The sequence below is a fragment of the Psammomys obesus genome, unplaced genomic scaffold, assembly GCF_907164565.1.
Source record: "Psammomys obesus unplaced genomic scaffold, mPsaObe1.curated_primary_1811, whole genome shotgun sequence".
NCBI classification, from domain to species: Eukaryota; Metazoa; Chordata; class Mammalia; order Rodentia; family Muridae; genus Psammomys; species Psammomys obesus.
In genome coordinates, this window is record NW_026585742.1 from 14,650,293 (window position 1) to 14,660,188 (window position 9,896).

The following is a 9,896-nucleotide window of genomic DNA, read 5'->3' on the forward strand; positions in this document are numbered from 1 at the left end:
CTCTCCCAACTCCTCACAGATCCTCTCCACACCTATACCCACCCACCTTCATGTTCTTTCCCTCTCAAAAGCAAAGCAAAAAAAAAAAAAATCAAAAGATGCAAAAATAAATAAATAAATAAAAAGACACACACACACACACAAAAAAAGAGTAAGATGAGAGATACTCAAATAAATAAACATTTAAAAACACATTTTAAAAATGGAAGTTGCTGCAGAGGATAAGAGGAAGGTGGCAGAGTGGGGCCTTCCGGAGTGCTTCCAAGGGTCCAGTCACTTGCTTAGCAGATGACTGCCCACGCTTTGAATGTTGGATTATAGGCAGATGAGTTTCAAAGCCCAATTTTCCTTATATGGTCTTGCCTTATGTACAGTTGCCCATTTCTATGAAAAATAAGAAGTGGTAGATTGCAAAAAAATATATCTTTACATTTAACTTTCAGATTTGACAAATGTGTCAAAAAGAACACAAGATGTTAAACCACTTTGTGTTTTGTTTAGTAATTGGTCCATCCTGTAACGTTACCTAAAACATTTAAGGACACCGAGGCTTGTGGGGGCTAACCTGGGGTCAGGAGGAGGAATGAGGGAAAGGAAAAGGCCCCTAACCAGAGTCAGGCCCAGGAACAACTCACCAAAGACTGGAGACTGAGTTTGTGCTCACCTCGTATATCTGGTGAGCATCATGTCCACGTAGAGAATTACTAATTCAAAAGGCTCACTCCCAATTGTCCTAAATTGGAAATTTTTCCAGCGCTTCACATTTTGTGGCATTTCACATGTGCAATTTTTGGGTAAGGGAACCTCACCTAATAAAGTATTAGCAAATACCCCCAAATCTAGTAATTCCAAAATCCAAAATGCTTATGATCCCAAGACTGCTGGATCAAGGGAACTGGGAGCCTTACCTGAATATGCTTTGTGTTGGGAGCATGTGGAATGAGAGTCTGTGAAAGGCCGATTACAGCTTAATGGAACTTGCTATAGTTTAGGTTTGAAATGCTTCCCCATCCCACATTCCTCTCCCCTGAAGCCCCACAGGTTAGAGGCTTGTTTCCCCAACTTGGTGCTACTTGGAGGTGCAGGGAACTTGAAGAAGTAGTGCCCAGTGTGAGGTCTTTCTGGCATTGTGGAATGCTCCTGGAGAGCTATTGGGACCCCAGCCTCTTCCTCTAACTCTCATTCATTCTAGACACGACAGAAGAAGTTTGTTGTGGTGTCTGACACCTGTCATAATGGGCACCTAGACAAAGGTCCCCAAAGCAACAGGCACACCTGACCTTGGACTGAAACCTCCAAAAATTCTGATACAAAATCAACCTTTCCCTTTATAATATAATCTCAGGCCATTTGTCAGAATAACAGAAAACTGACAACAGTATTTGCACACTTCTGTGTCAAGTTGACAAGAGGCTAACTGGAGTTCAAGCCTTCATGGAGCTATTTGGTTGAGCTTCAAACATTTATGCAATGTTTCCATCCTCCCTTTAGTGTTTTGTTTTGTTCTAGTTTGGAACTAAAACACAAAGAAGTCCAGGTTAGAGTCAGTTGAGTTCCTAAAATTTCAGTTCATTTATAAGTTATTAATATATACATATATGAAATATAAAATATTTGGGGAAGTACTTTGAGAAAAATGCTTTGCAATATTAGAAATTACCATAAACTAAATCTATTTATTTATTATTTTGCTCTTTGGACCTTGTGCTTTTTGAAGGCTGGCCTTGCTATAGTCTAGTTTTGAGAAGCTGTGTTTTGAAGCCAATGTCTTTTGTCCTCCACCCTGCATCTTAGAGCTAAGTGTGTGAAGAGAAGCGATATGCACACCTATACATTTCTGCTCCCTTTGCAGGGAGACAGGTGTTCAATGGTAAGTTTTCATTTCTGTAGGCATACGGTAAAAACATCAACAATGCTTTTATATGGTCAGCAACAAGGAATTGCATGATGAATTATGGAACCATCAAAATGACATATTACACAATTATTAGCTGGTGACCAGAAATAATGTACAGAAAGGGGGAAATAATACTCAGGGAGAAAATATAAGGACAAACAGGCTGCTGTAATCATTACAGCACTGTGTGCACATGTGGACAAGGTCTGGAAGATGAGCTGGCAGCAAAGAAGTATAGTAGTTCTCTCAGGACACTGGGAGTTTCAGTTCTCTTTTTTCCCCCCGAACAGAGCCTCTTGTAAACCAGGCTGTTCTTCAATTCACTATGTAGCTAAAGATTGCTCCTTCCTCTGCCCCCAACCCCATGTGCTGGGATTACAGGACCATGACCACCATGCCCAGAAAAAAAAATTTAATATAATAAAAATAATAATGGTGGCAAAGAGTGAATTCACCAAACAGTCAATGCTGTGGGCACAGAGGGGTGTCACTAACAAGGTGAGATTAGAACTTGCAGAAGAGAAACAACATTAAGAGAACTCACCCTCTTTTTCTATGTTTGTCAACTGAGTGGATGTTAAGATCCGTAATACTGAAAACATTTAGGAGGAGTTGACAAGCAGAATTGGGAGAGAGCTGGGACCTAACTGTATCCGGATCCCTCCCCCAAGATGACTGCCATGAGGAGTAAACCTTGAAGCAGCTGTCTAATGTGCTCCAGCTTGGGTATCTTGGTTGAATTTACATTTAGGAATCAAGACATGGGTGGATGGGAAAAGAACCTGTGGTCCTAATTAGTAGGAATACAGGGCAAGAGTAATTGAACAGAGAAATTTCAAAAGTAAAATGCCTATTTAATATCAAGTAGAAAATGATATTTGGATTAATAGCAAAGGAAGGATAACTAGTGCCTATTTCAATTTATATCAGTTTGGGAGTTCTTAAAGGCTTCCAGGAACAATCCATTTACTACTTCTGTTAATATTAGTAATTTTCCAAGGCTGTTGGGTTTAACCCCTATTTTTTCTGCCTCTATTTAAAAGAACAACAGGTTTACCCTGAATAGTACTCATAGAGTTGATTAGGGGCATCAGGCTGCATAGAAGAGGGGGTGGCTCAGTGGAAGATGCTAAAAAAAATCCACACAAGACACACTACACATTTTATTCTTTGGGTAAAGAAAGTTAAATCTTTCAGCCCAACATTTTCAAATCATTCTTTTAGCACAGAAAAATATACCCATGAGTGTGTACTTAGCTTTGGTATTTTAAATAGGTAAATGGAAAAATGTTTGCTTCTAAAATTCAATTTGAAAATATAATTAAAAATAGTTTATATCTCTAAATTAGTACTTGATCCTTGATTTGGAAATGGGACTATGTGCACACATGTACACATTATGTAAAAAATTCTGAACTGTTTTCGGAAGGCAACGTTTCCAAATTCCAAACTTTAGCAAACACCCCAGTCCTCTCCTCTCAGACCCATGTAGGACTTGATGAGCCCCAAACAAACATTCATCTATCTCCTCACTTCTGAAAATGCCAAAAGGGAAAACTCTAGTTCCTATATCTCTAATAATCTTATGTATATAAATACCATTTTCTGCTTTCAAAACAGATATGTGATTTTAGGAAACTAGCCCTCACTCCCTCAAATCTAAACTCAGTGACATGGCATGCAAAGCTGTGTGTTATATCACTTTGGGCTACACCAAAATCTAAAATATTTATTCCTCAAAAAATCTTACCCTCAGCAGTTTCAGTTTTATGTCCAGGAATGTATTGGTGTCTAATAAATACTATGTAGTAATGAAATACATCTGTTTTCAGACATCTACAAAATCCTTGTGAGTAGTAGCAGTTTAATCCACATTGCATGATTTTGATCAGGGGTTGCATAACATGGTCATGAATTTTGCTGTAGCATACTTCCTGCAACATACAATTTCTTTGATATACTATTTTAGAATGTCCCACCTGGGGGTGAATGATGGAAAAAAACTTATTGAAAATCAGTCTTTGTCCTAGTCTTCTTCCATAGAGTAAAAAACTGAGGTGTTGGAAGATGAGCTTTGTCCAAGACCACACATCTCATCTTCTGACACTGAGGCCTGACTAAAAAGATGACATCTTTTTTTATCTTAAACATCATTCAAAAATCATGATATTTAAGAACATAAGAACTTAAGAATCAGAGTTGGACTTGAAGTACATAAAAGAGGTAAGCCTCCAATTTTTTTTGTCCTCAATTCACCTTTTAGGAGAAAGTAACTAAAACTATTTGATATAATAATTAAAATTAAAATTCACTAAAGGGTATAATATATCCTAATTCTCAAGTCTAAATCTATCACCATTCAGATATATATATATATAAAATGCCATTCATATAAAATACAACTACTATACAAGAGGGATGAAATGGCATTTCTGCTGGTTATTCTTTTTATCTGTTACAATTAAGCAAGACAAATAGGAAACAAATTTTAGGATAGCACTATGATGCTTCTTCCCTCAGCCACAAAAAAGTGGAAAATAATGAGATTTTTGTCACGTAAATTTCAATGGTCCAGTGAACTTAATAAAATAAAGGCTTCAATTAAATCTTATAAATTAACTTCTTCATTGGCATTTTCAGTCATTGTTGGGGTGGGGGTGCTGTTGAACAAATGTACAAACAAGAGCATTTCTGAAGGCTTAACTATTGCATCTCACAAAGATTTTTCATAATGTTCAGGACTAATTGATTGGCTTTGTAGTTTCATACTTTAAAAGGCATAGAGTAATCCCTAGTACATGCCTACCAGAAATGTTGAAAACAATTATATAAGTAATGAAAATATTACATCAAGCCATTTTGCACCTCATAAGGAAATACATTATTGTTAATAAATATTTAAAGACTTCAGATAAAGTCCCAGCAAATGAACTCATGTGAAACCACCCAAAATCTTAACATTTCACATAATATAGGCAACACTTTATTTGAAACCATAATCTTGTCAGAGGCCAGGACTCAGTTATACGTTTCAACTATTTTAAACTCCCCTTACTCCAAAACCCATCCCATATCTTGATTTTTATGTCTTTCAGCAACTATGTGTGAAAAGCTACCAACAGGCAAAAATAATTTCATATAAAGGAACACACAATTTTCCTTCACATTCTTTAGACACAAAGCAGCCAGTTTCTGTGTGAATAGCCCTGCATCATTTGCTACCTGGCATCTGAAGCTCTTTCTAGACTCACCTGACTGTCAGCAGGTGCTAGCACTTTCTGGGCTGTTTTACAAAGTATTCAACATCGTTTAATTTGTTCAGAAGCAAATGGAACTTTCTTTACTGTTACCTCTTCCCGCTGCCCTTACTCCTCAGTGTTTCCCTGAAGTGTGCCCCCAGCATGCCTATTTACAGGAGCATCAGGCGCCAGAGGTCTGCACCCCTCACATACCATGCCAGTTTCTAATAGTGTGACAGCTGTTGGAGCAGAGATTTTCTTCCATTGGGAGCGGAGTGTAGCAATGTGTCTGTCAACATGGGACCCTGTGTGAACAAATCAGACTATTGTCTCATGGTCCCACCTGCCTTGGCTCTGGTTGATGTAGCAACAGTATCTGTCATAGGGGCTGTTTTGCTTGTAGGAACAAACGATGATACTATCCTGGGGAACAAAGAAGATGCTGTCCTCGGGCTCAGGGTGGTCAGATCTGTCCCAGGCTGAGCCCTTGGCGTCCAAGGCACTATAGGCGAGGGAACTGCCTGAGGGGCAGTAGCCATCCAGGTATCTGGATGTCTCCTCCTGACGCCCACTCTGGACAAGACTTTGGCATTCTCCTTCCTCTGGGTGTGTGGGGGTGGTAATGGAGTTGTCCATAAGCACCTCACCTGGTCCCTGGGGGAGCGGCTTGCTTCTGATGCCTGCCTGCTTAGCCAGTTCATCTGAGCTCCCCTTGCCGGACTCCAGGTCTGACGGGGTCCTCAGCAGTTCTACTACTTCCTTGTCCTTGGGCTTCCGAAAACAGGGTAACTTGCGGATCCAGAGTAGCTCATTCTCTGGCCACTTGGTGCATCCTTCGGTTTTCCTGGCCAGAGCAATGGCTGCGATGCCTGGTAGGCAGATGGCTGGCCCGATGGCCAGCAGAGGGATGTTCCCCAGAGTTTCCCCCTTCATGCCAGAGACGGTGAACATAAAGCCAAAGACCAGGAAAACACTGACCAGGGCCACCACCAGCCCAGTCCTCGGATTTATGTCATCAGGCCGCATCGTTCACTCCATCCAGGATGGGGACTGCTTGGTAGCCAGGAAGCACCCTTTTTCTTTTCTGTGGGACGTGAAACAACAGGGGTTAAAAAAAAATCACATTCAACTTCCCACCCACCAACTCTTTCTTGCTATCTCTAACTCTTGTCTTTCATTCTCTCTCTCACTCACTCTCTCTTTCTCTCCCTCTTCCTCTCTCCCTCTTTTCTGCACCCCCCCCACTCTTGCAACCCTATCTCATACCAACATGTGCCAAGTAGGGTCAACGAGTTACCTTTAGGCTCCTGCCACCTCCTGTGAATGAGAAGGCTCCGAGTGTTTCCAGAAACCTTCCTAAGGGCTGTCCATCAGTTCTATCCGTCGGTTCGGAGAGTCAAGCCTGGATTTTCTCACCAACACTGCACGCAGAAGGTAGGGCAGGGGAGGAGGAAAGCCGGACAGATGAGGAGGGTCTTTTCCAGCTGCTGCCGGTGGTCGCCAGAGCTCTGGAAAAGGAGCCTGGGCGCAGCGGATCGGAGCCGGCGCCTTGGCGCTGCGGGCGGGGCAGGAGGACTCTGTCCAGGCAGGAGGAAGGCGCGCGAGCCAGCCACCCTACAGCACTTGCATGGCTCTGGGAACAGAGATGGACGCGCGGGGGCGCGAGGGGGTCAAAGCCAGGCGGCCGCGGTGAGCGGGCTGCAGGGGACTCTCATCCCAGTGGGGCGGGCGGTTTAGAGTCAGGTCCTTGCCACTGCTGCGAAGCGGGAGTCCAGATCGCCTTTCCCGCGGGACACTGACGATGGGGACTCGCTCTCTTGGCCAGTTTCAGATCTCAGCGATACCCCTGTCCCTACAGCAGCAGCCGGGTTCCCCGGGGCCGTTCTCTCTGTCTCTGTCTCTGTCTCTCTCTCTCTCTGTGTCTCTCTGTCTATCTTTCTCTTTCTTCCTGACAGCTCCACCAGGCGCAAGGCGCCCTCGAAGGAGCGGAAGGAGCGGGGTCACAGGCTGCTCCCGCTTTACCTGAACGACCACGGATAGTGTCCAGGCTGTAGGTGCAGGAAGCGCAAGCCTCCAGGACTTGCATGAGCCAAGTAGAAGTCACCTGAGTTGGCCCTGCTGCTTTCCCAGCGCTGTACTTGGCAGAAAGAGGTCTTGGAAACTCAGTCCCAAGGTCTTGGTTCCAAGAATGGGGTAAGGAAGAAGGGTTCTTGGTTCTGACCCTCATTCAAGGTCATCCAGGTAGCCCATAAAAGAGGCCTTGGTTTGGAAGATCAGGCCCAACAGGTGACAAGGCTCTTTTGTCTCAGTCCAGGGTCTGCAGAAGTGTGTAGGTTTCTAGGGAAGACTGGATGTGCCTGCCACCCTTCACCTGGTCCATTTAAGATAGAGGAAGGGAATTAGGAAAGCAAAAAGTACATTCTTTCATGCTAAGTCTCTGACTTGGGGGGAAAGAATTTTGACACCCAGGCCTTCTCCACCTAAGCTTACCTTGTGTACTGGAGCAAGTGACATCACCTTTCTGAGAAAGAGTCCTCGGGAGACTACTAATACCAGATGTCTGAGCAGAGGCTGTTGACTATTACAGAAGTGTAAAGTTCCTAGAACAAGGCTTTGGTGCATGGTTCCTGTTCAAAATACATTGAAATACATACACACAGTATGTTTTCTCATACTGTGTGATCCTAGTACTCTCCACATATGGGCCAAACAGTCAAAGACCTGTCTGTGTAGCTGAGGACTTTTGCTTTACTCACTAAGCAGCAAAGGATGGTAGGAGGGTTTTAAGTGAAGATTAATACAAGTGTTCACTTTTTGACAGATGGTGCCAGCAGGTTAGAGGGTGTAATTCTGGAGGCCTGGAATCTTCTTCATGAAGCCAGGCGGGACAAGATGTGACCCCCAGAATGCCAACCTGGCAGAGGTACTTGGAGGAAAGTGGGTCAGAAGGATGGTTAAGGGTGGGTTGGAGCACCCTGGCTTGAGAGACGAGCCAAGGTGGATCCTCTGGCTTCTCACTTCAACCGAGGTCACCAGAGGCCAGGCTTCTTGTTTATTTTGTTTGTCTTTTATTTTCAAGCACATTTCTGCTGCACTTCTGGGCACAGAATTTAAGAAGGAAGAAAGGAGAAAAGGCCAAGGGCTAAAGTGAAGTGGCAGCCATGTGCCCCTTTAGATCACGAGAGTGGTAGATTTCTAACATCTTCAAGTGTATAGACATCTGCTTAGGTTGGACAGGAGATGTGTTTGGACTATAGAGGAGCCTGGGGACTAAAGTCTGTGAGTCTGTTCCCCAGACTCACTGCTGCACTGGAACTAGATTTTGTTAAGGGAAAGGGGAAAGAAACTAGCTGCCTGTGCTCCAATTACAAAACACTTTTCTCCCCTTGAAACCTCCCTTTTTCATCTTTACTAATACCCACTCATCTTCCTTGTCACTGATTTGAAGGCAACTTCCTGACTCCTCTTTGTTTTACAGATGGCATCTTGTTCTGCATTTTCTATTCCCTGCCTGAGCTTGCTTGCCTTACCCTTACTCCATGGTAGTTTCAAATAGCCTGGAAAACCTGATGGCTACTAAGCTGTTGTTATAAAGGAAGAAAATCCCAACCATTTGATTTTACCAAAAAAGACTCAGGAGCCAGATGTTGGGGTGAAAACTTCCTAGCTCAGAGAGGCAGAGAACGCACCCAGCTGACCTTCGTACTCAGCTGATGTCCCAAAAGGAAAAAGCTCTTTCTCTTTCTCTACTCTGTCTTGAATACCCTTCAATTCAAGGTAGCTCCTTTCTACTTCCTGTGTATCTCTCTATCCCTCCTCCAGACTTCCTCTCACTCTCTGTGGTGTTTTCCCATGTTCACTTCCTGTCAATCTGGTTGCTTACTTCTCCTCTTAAGCTAGGGTTAACTTTACTTAATCCTGTTTACAGAAATTTTTTGGAATAAAGGTGTGTACTAGGACTGAGCCATACCACAAGTACTTGTTTACAGTAAATAGAAAGTTCTAGTATCAAAGACTGAGCCACACCACAATCAAAAACAGGTTTTTACAGTTCACAATCTTGGCGTTCACAATGGAATCAAATATCCTGCAACACTAAGCCCCTTTCACTTGTGTTCCCTCAGGTTCAGATTTGTAGTATTCAATTGTGTGCTTGATATTGCTTTTTAGATCATCTACAGACATCTTATGCTCAAATGTCACAGATTTAACTCACCTGTCCTCCAAGCTGCTCTTTCTCAATGATCTTCATTTATCCCACATAAACAACATATTTGGGACTCTGAAGGAGTTTCCCCCTTCTAATTTATTCTTTTCTCATATATTACATCCATACTGCAGTTTCCCCTCCCTCCCCTCTCCCCAGTCTCTCCCTCATCCTCTTTCTTAAAGATCCACCTCCTCTACCTCCCCTCAGAAAAGAGCAGGCCTCCCAGAGATCAACTAAATATGGCATAACAAGCTACAATAAGATCAGGCACATGCTCTTACATCAAGCCGGAATGAGGCAACCCAGTAGGAAAAAAAAGGGTCCCAAAGTAGACAAAAGAGTCAAAGACATTCCCTGATCCCACTGTTAGGGCTCGCACCAAGAACACCAAGCTATACAACCATAACATATATGCAGAGTAGGTCAGACCCTTACAGGCTCCCACTCAAGCTCCCTATCAGTTGATTATGTGGTCTGTGTTCTTGTGATGTCCTTGACCTCTCTGGCTCCTCCAATCCTTCCTCCCCTTCCTCCACAAGACTCCCCAAGC

The 9,896-nt window shown here is 43.1% G+C and overlaps 1 protein-coding gene across 1 annotated transcript; it reads right to left on the reverse strand.

Annotated features, from left to right (window-relative positions):
- Positions 1–4,821: 4,821 nt before the first annotated feature.
- Positions 4,822–6,653, reverse strand: Tmem215 (transmembrane protein 215). Its single transcript, XM_055599160.1, has 2 exons — positions 6,434–6,653; positions 4,822–6,220 (listed from the first exon to the last, which is right to left on the reverse strand). Exon 2 carries the CDS (start codon positions 6,160–6,162, stop codon positions 5,455–5,457), a length of 708 nt encoding a protein of 235 aa, XP_055455135.1. The 5' UTR covers positions 6,163–6,220; positions 6,434–6,653; the 3' UTR covers positions 4,822–5,454.
- Positions 6,654–9,896: the final 3,243 nt, after the last annotated feature.